A 20,713-nucleotide genomic window follows, 5' to 3' on the forward strand; every position below is an offset into this window, starting at 1 on the left:
TTCTTGTAATCTTCTGGCGCACTCGCTTTATAGCTTCCAACTTTTGCAACAGCCAAAGCAGGGATCCAGCAGACACTAATCTCCTTTGCGACACGATGCCAGGCTTTTAATTCTTTTTCAGACTGATATCCATTTGGGCCATCAGCATGGGTGGGATGTTTGGTGCTCAGCTCTGCATTAAGTAGCTGTGCTGAACTGATCTCCTGCAGTGAGCACTCAATTAAGTAGAGTGCTGTGTCTGAATGTGCCAGGTCTCCTGTCCAGGGAATACCGTCAGTCTCGGGGTCCTCCCAGCACTGTTGTCTGTTCTAGCCTCATAGCTTGGCCAGAGCCAGTTCTGTCCCACTGCACACAAATCCCTTCTGGATATCTTCATCTCCCCTACCTCACCTGGCTGCCTCTCCAATTCCCAGGCCTTCCTTGCCTGCCTGGCCAGCTCTTTCTTTAGCTCTCAGCCCCAGACTTCCCATTCAGAGTTGTGCTCCCTGTAGGTAGTTCTCAGTTTCAGTTTATTCTTGTATTTCCTCTGGGCTTTTTGTGTAAATTTGCTCCCAACCCTGGTAAAGCAGTAGTCCTATTTCCTGAGTATCTCCCACTTGTCCTTTACTTTCGGTAGTTCTTTTGGCAGGACTTGTACTGGAGCAGAGGTGGGCTGATGGTCCCCTGAGGCAGATGACAGCCCCACTCTATCAAGCAGTCTGCTGACGAGCCATTAATCCCATACCTCCCACTGTCCTCTGGTGGGAGCCTATTTCTGCAGTGCTGCCTGGCTGCTGTGAGTGAGATCTGAGGTCGCTCTGAAACCTGCTTCTCTCATCCTCTTAAATATGTAACTTGGCTGCCAAGTCATGGATATGTACTTGGCAGCCTGCAATAGCAACTGGAAACACAACATACACAATATGATTGTCAAAAAAAAAAAAAAAATAATGGGGGGGGTGACTGCAGAGAACAGAGTCAGCTGAATTTTCAGGATGATTTGAGATTCTTGCTTAGCTATTCATGGACTAATTTTGTTAGCATGGATAAGCCTTTAAAGAGTACCTACAGGAGAAAAGATGCAGTGTCTGGACAGCTGTGGGAATGGGAGGCAGCTAGGGACAGGAAGCAGATTGTTTCATGGAAATTCTCTTTCCCCACATTGTATTGTCCCTGTGCTCTTCCATGTGCTCACGAACATCTTAGTGCTGCTTTCAGGAGTATTTTCCATAGTTAGAAACTATCACACAAAAAAAAAAAAAAAAAAAAAAAAAAAAAGAATGAGGCCATCTGTTAGAGCTGAAAGCATAGGAAATGTTATTTCTGTCTTACAGAGCTGGCCTGTCTAAAAGCCTTAGATCAGGTATTTTCATTGCTTCCTAGTGGAGCTGTACCAGGAAAATTTGCATAGACTGTGGCTGGTTTTCACCTTACAGCTGATCTGACCTACTGAGAGCTGTGCTCCTGCCCCCTTAACTTGTTCTGCATCTCCTCTGGCCCTCTCTGACTGCACTGAACCGCTGTGAAGCACTAACTCAAAAGAAAACTTATTGTTTATTTTTGCTGGATTACTCTTTTGACAGGTTAGGGAGCCGCCTTGCTGTGGGGCCTGAGCAGATACAGAATAAACACAAAGATAACTGATGGGAAAAGAATGCCTCTCCCATCAACAACGAGCTTTTAGGCTGTCTTAGCTGTGACACAAAACCTCACCCTTCTCGAGGGCTTGACTTCTACCAGCGGGAAGTACTTTTGTTGATACAACTTGTACCAATTTTGGGTGCCAGCTAAGCAGTACCAGTTGTACACAATGACACTGTTCCACTGCCAATGACTACTATGAGACCTTTTCTGCTTGCACAGCAGTGCTTCAAAGTATCCCAAAGATCAAAAACCCTCCCTCAAAACCATGACCTTAAGCGTCCTGCCTTACCGCATGGGAATTATTTGCAGGGGGAACTCACAAATCTGGAGCTGCCTGCTTGTACAAGGACTTGAGACATGTCACAGGAGACTTGTGACTTAGCAGATACACTTTTATATCTTGTAAAGGCCCACGCTAAAGGATGTGTAATGCCCACAATGGGGGGAATGGGTGCCATCCTGTGCCAGTGAGCAGGAGCACCTCTGCGGCTCCCTGCCTTCAAGGGACACAGTAGGCCCAAACGAGTGTCTGCTGAGGTGTCACTGCACAGGAAACACTTCATTTCTCTGTTTTGACTGAAAAGTTACCCAGGGAAGATGCATGGGGAGAAGGAGCTGAGCATGTGGAGTGTGAGTCCTTGTGCACGGAGCAGGCCGGAGGGGGCTTTGTGTGCTGGGATCTGCAGCTCCCAGGCTGTTACCGGGACACTACTGTAAACAGAGCCAGCCTGAGCGCCCAGCCACGTCCCAGGCGAGCACCATGACCTCGGTGAGTGTCCCCACCTCGCCCAGCTCCACGTTGTCCCTGCTGCCCACCTCTGCCTCTGCAGCAGGTCCCTGGGGGAGCGGGAAATGCCATGGGGTGGCTGGGGAGGGAGCAGGGTAGCCCTTCAGCCATCGTGTCAGTGAGAGCCGAGCTGTGTTTGTACGACATGGGGGTGGTATTTCCTCCTGCTGTGGTAGGCGCTGCTCTGCCGTGCTGCCACATTTTCTGTTTTTCATTCACAGCTCATAACCCGTTGTGTCTAATGTAAAGGTGTTGCATTTGTGTGGGCCTTTTCTTCTGCGAGTTGTAAACCAGTATTTGGAAGCTGGAGCTGAAGACTAAAACTGACAAGTTTAAATAGCCGCTCTTTGACAAAGGATTAGGGCCACGGTTTCCTAATGTTCATCCCTGTGGTCTAACCATTGCTCGGGCTGCTGGCTGCCGACATAAAATTATTTTGGCATTCTGCTACCAAGTGAGATTGAGCAAGAAGCTGAGACTCGCGGTGCTGTCTGTCTGAACGACACCAGGCAAAAGTTCACAGAAAGCCTGCTTTCACCTCCTTTGAGTTTGAGTTTTAGGCAGAAGGATTTCAGCAATAAGAAGGATTTTACTTTAAAGGTGACCAGCAAAAAACAGTTAAGAGTTTGCAAGTCTCTTTTGTTAATTAAGAAAGGGCTAATTAATCTCTATTTATTTTTATTTTTTTAGGGGATTTTTGGTTTTGTATAATTTTTTTTTGAAAGTATGGATACTGTACAATCCTGTTATCGGTGGTTTTGTTCAGTGTCTCCTGCCAGGTCTATCTGGTGTTGACTTAAAGTTCTCAGGACATCAGTAAAGTGCATAACTTTTTTTTTTTTTTTTTTTTTAATTAAAACAAGGATTTCCTTTCTCCTGGTGCTTAGTCACCATAATTACACAAATGTTATCAAAACCAAATAAAAGTGATATGTTGTATAATGCAGGGCTCCATTCGATTTCTCAGTCTTTATTGATTCACTGGCATCCAAAAAACTGATGCTCCTTAGCAAATTTTCAAGTATTTATTAATAACCTGAAAGACATAAAAAAGGATGGATTTTTGTGTGAATGTGTGTGTATGTGTGTGCATGTTTTATCTTATGCTGGCAACCTCTAATCTGAGAGAACTTCTGTTTAACTGAGTCACAAATAACAACTACGTGAAAAGCAGTTTTAAGAAAGGTACATAATGGGCAATATGCACAGCACTCGTGTTCTAAATATTTTGTTGAGCTGGGCCGAGAACAAGAGCTTTGTGTTTGTGACATGTAACCTGCGTGCTGTTTTCTTGCAGACAATAAAACTAACTTCAGGCGTGTGGTACTGGAAAGATGATACTAATACACTTGAATTTGCAAGGTAAAAGAATTCTGTTTGATTTCATATTGTGCAGTTTTAAAGCCTTGATTCAGCTGTTCCAAGTAAGGCAAAATCAGTCTAACATAGCTTCGGCTGAAAAGCATCGACAAACTCCATGACAAATATGTATTTGTGTATATATATATAGATACATGTATATAGATAGATATAGATATATATATATATTGAGACTGGAGCTCTTAAATGTTACTCTGTGGCATTTATCCCCTCATGTTAATGGAGAAAAACAGAAATATGCATTTGTTCTGTACTGGTCTCAAGATGAATTCACTTCAGAGGGACTGCTAAAAGTGTGTGGCAAGTCCTGCCCTGTGCCAGAAAACCATGCGGTGCAGCAGCAGTGCTGAAAGCAAGGGCTAAATGCTATCCATGGCATCTACAGGTGGAGGTCCACTGAGTCCATGGACTGAAGCTCTCTACATTACGTTTGGCCCCACATGGCAGTGAGCACTGTAGGACTGCAAACCTTTTGGGAAACCACAGCTGTGCAGGGCAGAAAGCTCATGTACCTGCACTTTGAGTTGGTGTGGCAGCTGTGGATTCAGACTTCATCTGGCCTGAAAAATTTCCATACATTTAACCACTGGGGAGAAACAATATCCTCTGCTGCCCTCTTCCCAGATGCAGGGCAGGCAGTGCACAGTGCAGCGCGGCATGGCGTGGTGCAGCTGGGTCAGTCGCCCACTCCCTGCTGCTGCCTCCCTGCCCTGCTGGCATTTTCCAAGCCTTCGTCACGGCAGAGCTGGGCTGCTCACCTCTTCCCTGACCACACGGTTGTTGTGGGAGCCTTTCATGGTCTGAGTCTCAGCAGCATCAGCCAGCTTCCCTTATGGGCTTGGGGATGCTGCTGACTCTACCCGGTGCTCTCTGGGATGGGAATGAGTTTCCCAGCCACGTCTGCTGCCTCTGCCCTTGGTGAACCCAAAGCCCCTATTCATTGGCGTTGTCAGGACAAGAGCAGGAGGGTGAAGCCTCTTGAGACATGGGTGACTTGAAGGGTTTACATGATGCAGTGCTTACGATGGCAGGAGACAGAGCAGGAGGACCTTTTCTTATTTTTGCCTTCTCTGTTCTTGAAAGCAATGTCTCATGTGGACCTAAGCATGACCCAGATGTTTTCTTAGTGTCAGTTAGAGGATGAAATATATATTCCTCTTTATCATGGCATGTTGACCTTTTTGCACTGCTGCTAAAAATGTAAATTCATGCCACTGCATGCTCACACTCTCTATTTCAGCTCCAGTCCAGCATCTCAGGAAAACCTTAAGGAAGGAAAAAATACTTGCTTTCGGGAAATATGTGTCAAGACATTAAAGAGGTATGTCAAACCGACTGACACAGCTCAAGAAGGAACAAGATTATTTGGGTGGGAATATTTTCATCCATTGTCTGAGGATCATGTCTGAACAAAACACGTGAAGCAGGGAGCCACCTGTCATTTCAATAGGGTGGATGAGTGGTCTGAACACAAAAACAGGGCCAGACATGCCTGGTGCTGAATGCTAGCTCAGGCACTAGCCTGCTGTGAGTTTGGTAAAGTCATTCTGCATCTTTGTTGCTGTTTCCAGATCGCTCAGAAAGAGGTAATAATTCTCATCTGCTCTGAAGAGTATTGTGAGGTAATTAATTCATCTTTGTAAGGCACTTCAAAGATTAAAGTATTATTATTATTATTAATTTTATAAATTCACAACACGGTGTAGCTGACTTTCATCCATTACTTAAAACCTCTTTGATCTAAATAATATAGTCGCAATTTATTATATTAGCAACTAAAAGGGCAACTTCAGAAGCAAGCTTGGAGGTGAAATGTCCTATTTCTCCTAACATTCCCAGCCTGTTTTGTGGTTATAATAGCTGAAAGTTAGCTCAGGCTATCTGCCAAGCACATTTCACTGCCTGGCCCTTTGAAATTGTGTGCAATGAGGAAAGTGCATACCAGGTAGATAATGTGACTGTTCTGTGACTGGAATTAACAGTGTCCTTAAATGCTATGTATTGGTCAACTCCTAGCATCTTCCAAGATGAAGGCAGCGCAACGCTCCCTGAAAAAAAGCTGGATGACAAAGAGGAAAAAATCCATAAGCTGTCAAAGTGGGTACAACATGAATATGTGACGTTGGATGATGTCAAATGTGAGTAAATGTTGGTATCTTGTATCAGCAAGGCATTGCCCACAGAAATCAGAAAACTATTGCTACTAATAGCTAGTGATTTTTTGGAGGATATACTATTTTCTCCTCTGTGTTTTCAGATGTTGCTTTACTTTTGAAAGAAGAAGAAAAAAAGTCAGAGCGCATGCTACCTTCTTCAGCAGTTATGGGGTATGTTATGTACAAATTGTTTCGAGAATTATGTGTGTGTGTTGGGTAGTGGAGAGACTATGGTGTATGAGAAGTGGAGTATGAAATATCAGAGGCTTAGAAGAGGGGTTTAGTGTGAGATAACACCACATGTATTTTAACCTTGGCATTCAGAGAAATAATCCCACTGCTTGTTTAGAAGCCCTCCACTCTGTTAGCTAAAGGTAGCCAGGAACTTGGGCCTAAATGTCCAAAGGTTGTTATTCATCTTACCCTAAGTTAAATTCCACGTTTGCTAGAGCATCCACAACACTGCATGCACCGTGAGTACCTAACACAACTGGGCATCTGGGCTGCCTTCTTGTGCAGCTGCTGTTCTGCTCAGAGCTGCAGAGCTCATTAATTGCTGCTGCTGCTTATCTGTGTTACTCCTCTACATGCTAAAGGAAGGAGGCAGCCGGCAGAGCATCACATCTCAGAGGCGTTTCCCTGAGATTGCCAGGGCCATGCAGTGGCTGCATTGCCTTTGATTTAGAATTGCATCTGTAGACTTTGTTGGGCCTTAGTCATACTGTCCTTGGACAAGAGGAGAGGTGTCCCAGTTGTCCCAGTTTTCCTGTCTTACTCTGAATGCAAATGCTGCTTTTTCAGCATGTTCAGTGCAGAAAATGTGCTTGCAGGAAGTCTGATGATACCCAATTCAACCCACTGTTCAGCATGTTTCTTGGACACTGCTAGTACTTCTCTAACAGCCTCCAAAATCTCGCTGTAGAGTGAAGTGCTTACTATGAACGGGTCTCAACCACACAGCCACACAGATATTCGATATAATGCAGGCCCTTGAGCAGAGACTTTGTTCTTTGTTGTAATGGTCTGGTGGTGTCTAGATCTGCAGACCTACAGACTTCCCAGTGACATTTCTACCTTTCATTTAGGAATAAGAAACTAGATGAGTTCCTCATGGCCCTGCTTTTCTACTTATCTTTTTACCTGGAAAAAATTGCCCTGGAAAAAGAAACCACATCCTTGATTTCGTGAGTACAAAACATTAGAGTTGTAAGTACCCAGAGCTTGCCTGACTTTAAGTGTGTAAATACCCAGACTTTGCCCTGGGTATTTATCTCCTCAAGATAATACTGCAGTCTGAATAAATCACTACTACTACCCGAATGTTAAATCTGTGTGGGTGCCCTGACCCAAATAACCATCCCCTATTGCCATTTCCCAATAACAGCATTAGCATCCCGTCGTTTCTGCTTGCAATATGGAGCACCTCCGAATCACAGCTGAGTGTGCTGGGCGTTTAGTTGTGCTGTGGGTCACATTGCTCCAAGATTCCATTTCTAAATACTTTGCAAGACAGGTTCAGATGACTCTTCAGTGCTAGAAACATGTTACAGCATGAGAAATATATGCTAGGAAAGCAGTTTCCAAGCAAGGGTGTGTGACCACACTTGCTACCTTGCAAAGTGGAAGTGGGGATGCCAGAGGAACAGTTTAGGAGCTGCTGTGTTAGAGAGTTTTATGCCTTGGGAGAAAGTGTTACTGAGTTACAAACCATGGTTATAAGAAACCTTAATGATTTGCTGGACTCTTTAATAGTCTCTGAGAATTGATTGACCATTTTATTAAAACACCTGATAATTACTTTCCTCACAATTCATGAAGCCTTGATATACACAGGGGTTGAGTTCTCTGGATTGAAGAAAAGACTTCTGGAGAATTGTTGGCCTTAAGGAAATGATTTCTTTCATGTCTGTAGATTGACAGGTTCTCATTGTGCAAGGAATATTTCATAAATAAAGGAAACCATCAACATATTTTTGAACATAAAAGTCCTAGATACAACTGTGGTGATTTGGGCTGAAATTTGCAGAATGATTCCCTTGTTCTTGGCTGGTAAAGGACAAGGAGGACTCTGCACTGGCCATGGCATCTCAGCATGGTTCATATCATCAGCTGGTGTGGCAAATACAAAAACAGACTGAAACAAAGAAGAGGATTTGGACCTATTGCCATACAGATTTATGTTTCCTGGGTCAAGAGGGCTCTGATTAGTAGCTACCAGCTATAAACACTGGTTAAACTCTGCCAGAAGAGACATTTTGCTGCATTATGGCATGCAGTGCTCCCAGAGTGACTGCTGCCTTTTGGTGGGAAACATATACCATCTCTGAGCTTCCCAAAGAAAAATTCTGTAGCACTGTTTTATTTAGATTCACTGCCTCCCCTGAAGGGAAGTGGCTTGCTTGCCAGGATTAGCTGCATGCAATGTAACATCAGAGAAGCTTAAAAAAGAGATGTTTACCATGCAGAAGGAGGAAGTCAGGATATTGATCTTCCAAAGTATAAATACAAGGAAGGATAATTAAATGAAAAAAGGCTATTTGAGATCTTACTTAATGTTCAAAATTTCCCTTAATTGTTCTTGCATCTTAGCTGATATGGAGGAATGAGAAGATATTAATCATGGTGTGAAGAGCTTTCTGACATTGCGTCTTCATTCTCTGTTCAAGTGTCGTCGTCGTCCCCATTCTTCCCTCCTCTCCCCCCCCCCATTTCCTCTGTTATCCACCTTGTCTGCTTCTGAATTTGGCATATGTTTATTTCAAATCAAAGGTAGCAAGGACTGTACTTTTTTTTTTTTTTTTTTTTTTTTTTCTTCCTTCTGTGGACTAAAGTTCTGGAATAGTCTTCTAGAAAGTAATGGGGGCTGGGGAGAAAACTACTTTTTTTTTTTCTGAAGGTGGAGCTCTGTGAGCTCGTGAGAGGGATTTTTTAACCACATAATAAAATCATAATGACAGAAAATGACGCTTGTGATAAGAATCCTTGGGTATGTGATATGTTGATGTATTTGAGAGGATGTGAAAGAAGATTGCATAGCCATTTGTTTTCCTGTACTTATCCCACTTAAATCCCATGCTCAGGGCTGTTGCTAGTTGTTTCTTCAGGAAGAAACCTCCCTCCCCTTCCTCCTAGATGTAATTTAATTTCAGAGGCTTTTTCGCTTTCCTGTGTAGTACTGGCTACATGCCACAGGTAGAGACAGACTGCAGGCAAGACAAGCTGGTACCATTTCATGTGTCTGGTTAGTGACACCTATAATTTGCTCAGAGTTAAGCTGACAGACAGATTGCTTGGAGACTGGGCTTGGTGACCTGCCTAGTCCTTCAGCAGCCTGATGTTCCTGTACGGTGGACACATCCAATGACCGTGCAGTCCTTGAGCTGCTCTTCTTGCAGACCCTGTGTGCTAATGCAGTAATGCAGAAACAACAGCACAGTTCATTCCTGCTCATACTTGGTGTTTCTGGAATTCCTGCCATTTGGGCTGCCTGTGAGAGATGCCCAACTCCTCTGTTGTGAATTCTTTGTCCACTGGGCTTGATGGGCTGAATAACTCAATTGTCTTGAACCTAGGCAGTGTAGAAGTACTCATGTCTCAAGATGTCTCAAGAAAACATCTAAGACCATCTTTGCTTATGAAATCATTGCTTCTGTGCATTAAACTTTCTTATGTCAGAAGGAGTTCCTATAAGAGAAAGTCATCACAAATCTGGACATCTTTGGCTTTTTGCAACCTTATCTTCTCTTGATGCTATTCAGATTCTGCGTACATCCAAGATTTGTGTTTTCCTGGCTTCTTCTAAATTCAGAAAGATCTTGTAGACAACTTCTAAAGCAACAAACCAGTTTTCCAAAGCAGTGGGCATGAAGCATTGCCCCACTGGAGACAGCCTGGGAGTATTCATCTCTGAAATATGTGACTCTAAGAACAAAAATTAAGCAGTAGTGAATGAGACATGAATGGAACATGGGCTATTATTTCTGTCCTGCATTTTCTTCCCCCCTTAGTTTCTATCTGTTTCTGCTTCCAACCCTTTCATGTCTTTTGAGGAAAATTTGCTGAATTTTATTAGCAATTATCCTTGAGAAGCCCAGAGTAATTGTCCTAATTATTAAAGGTGGGTCATGCAGGAAGCTTTAGAGCTTGAGGCCATCAGGGATGGGACAGATAAAAACACCTCTCCCGAGCGTGAAAGGAGGATTGTAACTTTTAGGCCTGTAGCGCTCCCAGGCCCTGGGAGACAGTCGGCTGGATTACAGGGGAAGCAGAGGAAATAGAAAGCTCTTTGGTTTGGCATTTCCTTAGCGTTTGATCTGAAGTGGTTTAAAATACAGGCTTGCGGTGTCAGCCGTTCCTGTTTAGAGGCCACCCCAAAAGCGCTTCGTGTGCCTTTTTGAAGAGAAGTAAGTGCTGTCTCCGAACGAGCCAGACCCACTGCTTCAGGCTGCCCAATGACAGAGTCTGCGCCTGGAGAGATCTAAATGCACCTCCAGGGCTTTCGTGTAGGCTGCAGAAAGGGTTCATAAGCTATGTAGGATCAAAGACAGCAACCTGAGAGGCTGTGGGCACAGAGCTTACAAGTTCTGTAGGGCAAGGGAGACTGTCTGGGCCCAAGCCCCAGGCCTGGTGGCCCCACCAGCACTGCAGAGCTGCGCTGGATGCTTGTGAACTCAGCCCTGCTGTAGAGGGGTCTTCTGATAGCAGAGTCATGGGGTGTGTTGGTTTATGTGCCTGAAAACCATGCATCCATTCTCTAAAATCTTTTTTTTTTTTTTTTTTTTTTTAAACAGAACTATGATTTTGCTGGAGAATAAAGAAATGGACGAGGTGTTGGCGAAGTTAGCAGTGGCCAGGATTCACCTTGCCAAGGTCTACAGTAACTTTATCCTCGAAAGAGGCCTGGCACAGCAGAGCCACTCACCTAGTGGAAAGTAAGCCAAGGAAAGCTCTTCCTTCTGGGGACCCTTGCTGTGTCAAGGGCCACGGCAGCCCAAGCACAAGGCCCCTTTTGGGTGACACAAGTGAAAGCCCGAGGTAACAAGTCTCATGAGTCGAACAGTCACAGGGGCAAAGAGACCAAGACACAGAGAAGTGTCCCAATCTCCCAGCTGCTCTAGCTGGTAACTGGCTCCAGAAGTGTTTCTGGTGAGCTGTTGCCAACTGGTTCGGCCACAGCAAGTTGCAGCAGAGTTCTGAATACCAGCCTGGGAAGCTCTAGCCCTGGCATGCGGAAGGCTTGCTAGATACACACAACAGGAAACTTTGATGGGTTCAGTGTGAAATCCAGCAGTGCAAAAAGCCATGCCAGCTGTGGATCTCACCTGTGCCATTTTGACTCATTAAACCTTAAAAGCAAATGGTTATGTGCCTGCTGTTTGCTATTGATCCTTGCATAAATTTCCTCCTATGCCAAGTCTGAAATAGCATAAGACTACTTGCAGGTGGAAGGGACCATGCTTGTGAAGGGACTAGAGACAAGAAAAGGTTGTGCTTAGGGACTGTGGGCTTTGGGAGCGCAGGACTCCTACCTCTGAGCAAGGAACATGGTACATGGCTTTTTCAGAGTGGTGGAAACCAGTACGTCTGTAGATGCCATGGGCCCAGCTAAAGACTAAGAGGAACAAAAAGCTGTAGTGGAAATTTAAAAAGAAACTGAAGGAGGTATGAATGAATGGGAAGGTATTTTAAAAGGCAGAGAAACTAGGGGAATTATGAGGCTTGGAGACAAGTATGCATGTTTCCTTTTTTGGGGCAGTAGCCAGTCACTAGGATTTTCTCAGAGCAGTTTCAGGCACGTTTTTTCAAAGTCCATTGGTGTGAAACTCTGCTGCCAGTTCTCCAGAGGAGTCACAGTCCTTCTCTTGTCTTCCTGCAACACAGCTTCTGGGCAGCCTCACTTCTCTCTGGGGCTGGAGGAACCTGGGTATCCTCCTAACCAAGAGGAGAAGGTAACTTATGAAACAGTGGAGGCAAAGAGGAGGTGGAGACTGCTATCCCCACAGGGCTTTCATTTTGGTGTGCCCCCATGCCACAGGGCACTGGACCCTGAAAATTAACTGCACATTCTCACAGCATCCTGGCATGTTGGTATTTCAGGGGGCAGATCTGGGAGCAGCGTTGCGTGCCACATGCCTGCTTCCAGATTTCTGCTAAGGCATCCAGTTAACCTTCTTGCTGGTTGGACAGGGAGGGCTGTGACAGCATTTCATTGTTTCTGTTGGGTGGCCCTAATGTCAGCACTTATGAGACTCAGCTTGAGGAACTTACTGCAACAAGCAACTTGAATCCAAGGACTGGATGCAGCTGGATAAAGCAGCCTGTGCTGCATACAGAGCTAGTTAGCTCTGCTGCCTCTCCACTCACTGGCATTGTCTGGTGGATGGGAATGTGCAGGATTGTGGCAAGGAAGAGGTCTAGTGGCAAAAAGAACAGCAGCTCGGGAGTGAGAGTAGAGAGCTGAAACAGGAAAATGTGTTCTTTAATATTTCCATCACAGTGGGGGTTAGAGGCTGGCATTGGGTTGGGACGCTGGTGTCTAGGCTGTAAAAAAACACAAAGGCTAGAAAAGGGCTGTGTCCTAAAGCATTCATGAGGTAAGGTGCTGTATGAAAAGAGACCTGACTGGGTTACTCATAGCAGGGTGGTGGTAGCTGACTACAGCTGACTTCAGAGTTAGGCTAATGCTGAGCATGTTACAATGTATGGCACTTCCCATAGCATTTGGCAATTACATAAATATAATCTCTTCCAGGCTGACTCAGTTTAGCCTTAAATGTTATCTGGAGCCTCCCAGACCATTATATGAACTGCCAAATATGAGAGCTAAGGGACAGAACTGATTAACACTCTTAATTGTAAAAGATGATTAGGAATTTTTTAAGCATACATTGTTTTGGGTGGAAAAGGTCCTTTGTCAAAATGGAAACTGGGGCTAGGGCTACCTTTGATGATTATTTATGTATTTATTTTACTTGGAAAATGTTTAGATTAAAAAAATGAGAAATTAACATTAATGTAAAATTCATTCAGTTTTACTATGTTTTCTTATAACCCAACCATGTTTTCATGCTGGTATTGAAGCTTTTGCTTTTTCTTGTAATTCACCATAGCAACATCTTAATTAAATCTTATACTATGTTGAGAAACTGATCTTCCAAGTGACCCTTCCAGATCTTCCAAATGTGTATGTGTTCGTATAAAATTATTGATTTTTCATGTGAAGTCTTTCTCTGAAAGTCTCCCATCTTAAAAAGGGAAGCTTAGATGGAGAACATCTTCATCTTAACAATTTACATGATTTGTAAAATGCAGCATTAAAATCCTATCTTGATACCATCCCAGACTGGAATTTGAGAGAGTACCTCCAGACCTGTTATTTGTGTATGTTAGCATTAGTCCTTTTGTGCCTCCAACGCTGAGGAAGGAATAGGTGTGTCTGGCTTTCTCCTTTTAAGTTGATGGAGGTTGTGCAACCTTTTTGTGGTGCCAGTTTCCTTATGGGTATTTGTCATAATGGGAAAAATACAGAGTGTTCCCAAAGCTGCAAGCATCGATGGCACAAATAGTTGAGTCGGCCCTTTACTGATCCTTGATGCTAGCTTGATCCATGAGCAATTGGAGTCACAGCCGTGGTCAAAGGAGCTGTTAAAATGGCACAAGAAACATTGCCCTGTGTGCCCCTACACAGAACAGTAATTCTTGTAGATGTCTGAAGCCATGATCTTACATCCAAACCCCATGCCTACAGCACCGTCTGTTCTTGGCGCTGTCCTCTTCCACACATTAATTCATCCTGTCACCCTGACAGCTCTAAGAGGTCACTGTTGTTATATTTCTGGAAATCGTGATGCTCTTTGCTCACTCATTCACATATTTCTTACAAGTCCTGTCCTGAATCTTGTTGCAAGTTTGATGTTTTCCTAACCCTTTCTGCATTTTCCTAGGTAATGAGCAACTGTGCTGTAGACATGGGAGGTGCCTCTTGCTTCAGCATTTATTTTAGGAAACTTTACTTCAAGCAGGTCTCTTAGCTTAATACCTTACTTGAAGGAAGTAAAGCACTGGGGAAAAGAAGGGTGGAGACCCCTAGCATTATTTAACTCTAATTATTGCTGTTAATTTCTGTTGCTGGCCTCCACATTGGTTTCTCTGCTAAACCGGGGAGTGGTTCTAAGATAATGCATGAACTATCTAATGTTAAAGGTAAAGCAGGGTTTTACATTGAGGTTTTAAAAGCTGGGGTCACATTAGGTTCCTCTGCTCTGATATTCTGAAACACAGAACATTGTGATTTTCCAGAATTCATAAGGAATTAAAAGCGTTGAAGTTATCTGGGAGATCTGCTTGGGCAGATGGCTGTGCCACGCTTGAAGAGTCAAACTTCTTTTCTCTTGTACAATATGTGGGTTTGGGATCTCAGCTGGTGTCATGAAGGGTATGATTAGTGAGAGCTCGGCAGGGAGATACACAGTCCTCCTGATCAAAATATCAATAAATTAAGATCAGAAGATAGTAAATAGAGCTATGGGGTTGCAGTGACGTTTCTGGGGTGATGGCAGCTGGGTGTACCCTAAGTGTGTGGAACAGTTGATGCTATCAGGAAGGTTAGGGACATTTCAGGAGTTGGTGAGTTGACAGAGATGGAGTTTATCGTGCATCTGGCAGGACTGTGGAGATCCAAAGGCTGGTAGAGAAAACTTGCTTTCCCTTCCACAAGGGTGAGCCGTGCCAGCTCCCGGAGAACCGAGTGGCTGCTGGGATGTGTGCATCACCCTCCACTCTAATGGTTGCTTCCCTGAAGGACAGTCATCTGGCTTTGCATGAGAATCCCCAGGCTCAAGTGGGTGGTGAGAGCATCTCTCTGGCGTCCACTGCGCAAATTGCTGCTTCTTTAACAAAGGCCCTTTGTCGTTTTCGTACATGTTTTACATTTCTGCTTGGAGATGCATTTGGCATCTCCTTCCTGACTTTCAAGTATATTGTCTCAGCATTGGCCTGGCTTTGTGCCCTTGGTAACTGCGCTCGTTGCTCTTGCAGTGATGTCAGGAAGAGTTTTCTATTCATTTCAGTGGGAACTGGGTTAGATCAGAGCTGACCACTTTTAAGAGGCCCAAGCAGAGAGATCAGTTTTGATAGCATAGGAGGGGTGCCTCCCCTGCTCATCACATCCAGCTTTGTTCTATTGGATTTAATTAACTGAGCCATACAATATTTTGCCTTTTCTCCTTCTGAGGCAGCGCAGTATTCTTGTCTTTCTCTTAGACAGTAGGTCTCTGCATGCTAGTAATGAGGATTTACCAGCAACAACTTTATTGCCCTGGTGAAATGCCAGCTTGGCAGCAGCCCCGTGAGTCATATTCAAAGCTCTGTACAAAGAACTGAAAGGATGACTGCTGCTATTAATTTTGTGCTCTTGTTCACTGCTTTAGGAGAACAACATCATCACAGAAAGATTGGAACTTCTTTGAGGTAAGAAAGACACAAAGATAAACGGAGATTTTGACTGAGTGTCAGCACAGACCATGTCCCCCTCTCACACATTCAGGTACTTCAGACAGCCTGCTCCTTTCCTTTTGGTTCTCCCAGTGGCTTACTTGCAGGGCAGAGTAGTACCCACAGTAAACTTTTACTTCTTGAGCCTAGATTATAATGTCTCTGTAAAATACCAACTTTTTGCCCTTCAGCCCAAGCCTCTTCCCCCTTGGAGCCCTGAGCTGGGGAATTTCAGTCCCTCTGTGGCTCAGAGCCCAGCCAGTTCCCATCACAGCCTGGGGTCCCTCTGGGAGGTCTGGTCTATAGCTTTCTTCTCATCATTGGCCTCACAATTTCATCTCTATAGGTAAGAAATTTCACAGTCTTCTTTCAGTTCCATTGTGCTTGGCAACATTTTTAGATGCCAATAAGCTTTTCTGGCCTGCTACATACAGCTCAATGAGCAATTTATGAGCCTCACTATGTAGCAGGGCTTTGGCAAATTAATACAAAACAGCTAGGCCCAAATTATACTCTGTAGTTCACAAACTGGGGAGCCTTTCCTTGAAAGAGAGGAACTGGATTCAATTCCAAGGATACACAGTAGTCCCAGTGAGACCACCTTTTCAGGAACCTTAGTAGAGACTCAATCTACTGGGGGTTGATTCAACTTGGGCCAGGGATCACAAATGTTAAAATGGACTGAAAAGCTGGATCTTCTTTTTAACCAGCAAGCAGAGATGTGGAAGTAAGAGGCACTGAGTTCATATTTGGTAGCAATATCTTCTGTGATCACAATGCTGTCATTTTGGGTGGGAATCATCTTGTCTAACTCCAGCTGCCCAAACAATAGCTGTCCTGTCAGCCTAAGCCCTTAGGCTTCGTTGACAGTCGATGCAGACAAAGGGGGTGAATTGTTGCCTTTTGAGACAGATGTGTGCGATAAGAACCCCCACAGAATGACTCATCCCACTAGTCTCTTTCCATTAATTATTGAAGGAAACTGGATGGTAATCCCAGGTTCACTCCTTAGTTCCTAGCAGCAAAACTAAGCCACACTGGTCAGCTGAGCAAGACAAAATCCATCTGAGCTAACTGTGTTTATAGCCTCATTTGTCTGCAAACCTTTAAAAAAATCTGCTTTCAAATCTTCAGTGATATTTGGTGAAGTTAGATGCCAGACTGGTTGCTGACTTTTTAATGGAGTCACGCCAACCTGCACTGTGGGACGCAGTGAGATTCTGAACCTTCTCCCAGTGAAAATGTGATCTGTGTTTTCAATTTAGGGCTTCTACAACTTCTGCAGCTATGTGGCTTGGCTTGTGTTCAGACGGAAGCACTTCCAAGTGATTCGGGAAGAAATCGGCAGGCTTCTTTGCTCCGACATGTTCAATCCCACCCTAAAAGACAGGAGAAATGTTTTTTTGCAGGAAGCAGGCAAGAGGGCTACTGATGCAGATGCAGTGAGATTGCCATGGCAGAGGTACAGTTTGACATACCGATGAGCCCTTCGATAACGTGCCCTGTACAAATAGACTGAGATAACAGCTGCATTTGTTTTCTTTCAAGACAAGCCCATGCTAAGCATCCACCCATAAACAGCATGGTCCAGCAGCGCTCGCCCATGCTCAGCACACTGCTGCCCTTGCCAAAGGAGAGAGCTCATTACCTCGCCCAGAACCACTACTGTCAGGGCATGGACCCGCGCCCCTGCTCGTGTGACAACCTGCCGGACTTCTCAGAGCTGTTCACTACCAAGTGAGGGGCTATTTCTCTGCATAAATAGATCTGGTAGTGCTGGTAGGAAGGATGTCTGGCAGCTAGCTCTTCCTCACCAGGAGAGGGGCTGTTGGATATGGGCCTTGCATAGGCAGTAGTTAGAGAGGAAGAGGAGTGTAAGGCAGGCGTGAGTGAGCCTGAAACTTGCAGATGAAGAACTCTTGGCTAACTGCAAGCAACACAGCTACTGCCCATCATACTGTTCTGTTAAAACTGGAAAGTTTTTTTGGGAAAGCAAATATGCATTGAGATAAATTTGAACAAAAAACAAATTCAAACTTGTCAAAATCAAAATGGGATGTTTATTTTTTTCCTCTCATGATTCATTACAGTTTCTTATTTCTTCAGCATTCTGATCTGACATGACCAATGTATTCTATTCTGACAATTTTTTTTTTTTTTGTTACTATATTGCACTTAAAAAAAAAATAATTTAAATTGTAATACAGATAGAACCTTTTCTTCCAATTCAAAACAAACACAACATTTTTCAAGCCTGGATATGCCATGAAAGAGATATTCAATTTTGCATCTGCCTATGGTTAACAGCAGTATCACTACAATTGTTTTTATGTAATAAGTGATGCAAACATAGAATCATAGAATCATAGAATATCCCGAGTCGGAAGGGACCCATAAGGATCATTGAGTCCAATTCAGTGTTGCTCTGCTGAAGTGTATATAAGGCTCCCTGTAAGACTTTTCTACGTAAGTCATCTTCTTCTGCCTGGAAATTATAATTTGAGAATTGCCTTAGTTTTTCTGGATCTACCAGAATTCTGGCAATCTAATGAACACTACAGCACTCTACATGCAAAATTGTCAGACTTATCCAGAACACACGACCAGCAAGTCCAGTATTTCCTCAGAGAGTGAAATTTGCTACAAATGCACATATAGTTGTTTTGTGCATGCTTTGGAAGTTGGGTGCCCCCTAAGCATCTCGGTGTTATAACTTAATCACAGCAATTCATGTGCAATACAGCCAACCTTTCCAGGAAGGGCCAAGTTTCACTTGGACATACGCAATTCATGTTGTGTGCATGCACGTTCGAGACAGAAACATGACATGGTATGCAAGGTGCTGAGTGTCTAAGTGTGGTTATTTGTTCTTCCCTGGAGGAAGCAGACAATCACAGCATAGTGTGTGTTATTCACAGTCCAGTTAAAGGAGGCAACGTTCCTTGCTGGTTTACCTTGGAAATACTACAAGCTGTTCCCCCTTTCTCCTATTTTCCTCTGCTTCATTGTGTCAAGCCTATTAACACCGTGTTTTCTAACAGGGTGGGCATCATTGGAGCTCACTGTAGTGAGTTAAATTCCTGTATGCTCGAGTCTGACGAGGCGATGGAGGAGGACGAACAAGAACAAGAAGAAGGACAAGAAAAAGAAAAAGAAGAAGGACAAGAACAAGAACAAGAACAAGAAAAAGAACAAGAACAAGAAGAAGGACAAGAACGAGAACAAGGAAGACAAAGGAGTTGTTCCTCTGTCCTGACAAATGGCCTGAATCTGCCACCTCTATAAAGCTCCCAAAACAGGTTTAGTAGTGAGAGTGCTGTATTGTCAAAAGCAATGGCAGAAGATGATTGTAATCAGAGCATCTAGCAGAAGTGGTATCTTATTTCATTCAGTGGCATAATTTCATATTGCTAAGTAAATAATTTTGAAATTGCAGATTAAAAAGCCAAAATCATTTGTCAGAAGTGGGGTAGTTTTACACACAAGGATCTGTACTGGGTGACTGAAGAACTGGACTGTAATTCCTGGTTCTGTCACTAACTATTCCTCTTTCATCTTAGTGCTTTCTTTGCACTATTTCTGAGAAGACTGTTTTACTGACTTATTTTGGGAAGTGCTTTGACACCCGCAGATGAATATGATTATGGATTTTAACATCAACCCTCTTTTTCTACAGGGTTAGTAAAGCAATGAGGGGACAGGACTTACTATAGTTTAAAAGTTCCTGGAACTGTACTTTTAAAGGAAGTTACTCTTTAATATATCGTCTTTAATATATTGTTTAATCCTTTTTTGATTTCCATCATCTCTCATTTTGTTCTTAGCCTAATTTATGATTCATTGTGAAAAGAGTATAGCAAAGAGGAAAGCTGTTTTTTAAAATATCTATGAACTTTCATTTTATCTTTTAAATAATATATATATATTATTTTTATCATGGACTTTACATGATTGGAAAAGCAAATCTTAGAAGTTCAAAATCAAAGTATGCAGCTGGGTTGTCAATATCTTGAAACATAACGCATTCATGATAAGAAATCATGTATCACTTTACCTACAAGACTAAATATCTGTACTAATCCTTGTCATCAGGAGGAAAATTTAGGATGAAATCCTGGCCTTTGCATAGTCAATAAGAATCAATGAAAAAATAATGGATGATTAAAAAGTGAAAGAAAAGCTGAGAGGTAATATTTTCAGCATTTTTAGAAGTTTGCTGCATCAGTGATGGTTTGGAAGTTTTTCAGTGAAATATATTTCTGCTAGATAAAAATAACAACACAATTTTCCCTTGCAGTGTGTGGTTCAGTCTTTAAAAGGATGAAGGTTTGCACTGAAATTATATTGAGGAACTTCTGCAGTTACCAATAGTCCAGGGACTAGGTCACTTACATGAGATGTTCTTGCACCACCTTATTGAGACAGACATTTGAACTGCAGACTCACAGCTATTATTTAGTCTCTTCACTTAGGCTGGCACATGTTATTTTAACACCTAAGTGGCATTGTGGACTAGGATGGTTTTCCACGTGTCAGGTGAGTCCTTTTATCATGGGATGAGCCGTGGCCTGCAGTTTATCTCTCAAGCTTTTCAGTAGACATCTGTTCTTGTACAAAGCAAAAATAAATAAAAAAAAAAACTCTTAGAAATTTTGTGGGGCAGAAAACACATTATCTCCTGAAGGAAAAATACATAAAAATATTAATTTAAAACTGAGTGATACTTCTATGTCTTCTTCACATACATGATGTGGAGTGGTGCACTCTTTGTTTCAAACTAACATTTCTAGGTTATATGCTTGCATTCATTCTGGGCAGGCAGATTAGTGCTCATATGGTCTGAAAAATGGTGGGAAGACTGAGATGGTGCTTTAGTTGCAGGTTTCCTGAGAGCTCAGTTGGTCCAAAGCATGTGCAGCTGTTTTTCCAGGCTGCAGGAGTGACTCCTGACTGGACATGCAAGAGACATTTGTGGTATCACTGCCCTGCAGCAACAGTTTCTCTACTGAATGATGTAGCAATATGTTGGCCAATACCTGGAGCTAAGGGACACTACATCACAGCTTGCTTCTCATGGTCTTGGGAGAAAACTTTTGGTTTCTGCATTAGGGGACCTCTACAAGGCTGGGCGATGTTTTGTCTCTGTAAGTGTGACACTGTCCCCTCTCTGATCTGTGGATTGACATCCCAGGACGCTAATCCTTTCAAAAGCATCTTGCTTTGCCATGTCCACGCAGACAGGTATAGTACAGGGCCTTAGAAAAGAGTATGAGGG

The 20,713-nt window shown here is 43.3% G+C and overlaps 1 protein-coding gene across 2 annotated transcripts; it reads left to right on the forward strand.

Annotated features, from left to right (window-relative positions):
- Positions 1-3,587: 3,587 nt before the first annotated feature.
- On the forward strand, positions 3,588-20,153 carry PPP1R36 (protein phosphatase 1 regulatory subunit 36). Of its 2 annotated transcripts, XM_068682548.1 has the most exons (10): positions 3,588-3,772; positions 5,031-5,111; positions 5,807-5,928; positions 6,048-6,117; positions 7,032-7,130; positions 10,737-10,877; positions 15,375-15,414; positions 16,704-16,900; positions 16,987-17,175; positions 18,480-20,153. In XM_068682548.1, exons 1-10 carry the CDS (start codon positions 3,603-3,605, stop codon positions 18,721-18,723), a joined length of 1,353 nt encoding a protein of 450 aa, XP_068538649.1. In that variant the 5' UTR covers positions 3,588-3,602; the 3' UTR covers positions 18,724-20,153. The 2 variants fall into 2 exon arrangements, with proteins under 2 accessions (XP_068538649.1, XP_068538651.1); XM_068682550.1 differs by lacking the exon at positions 10,737-10,877.
- The last annotated feature ends 560 nt before the right edge of the window (positions 20,154-20,713 follow it).

Source organism: Anas acuta, chromosome 5, assembly GCF_963932015.1.
Source record: "Anas acuta chromosome 5, bAnaAcu1.1, whole genome shotgun sequence".
Taxonomy (NCBI): Eukaryota; Metazoa; Chordata; class Aves; order Anseriformes; family Anatidae; genus Anas; species Anas acuta.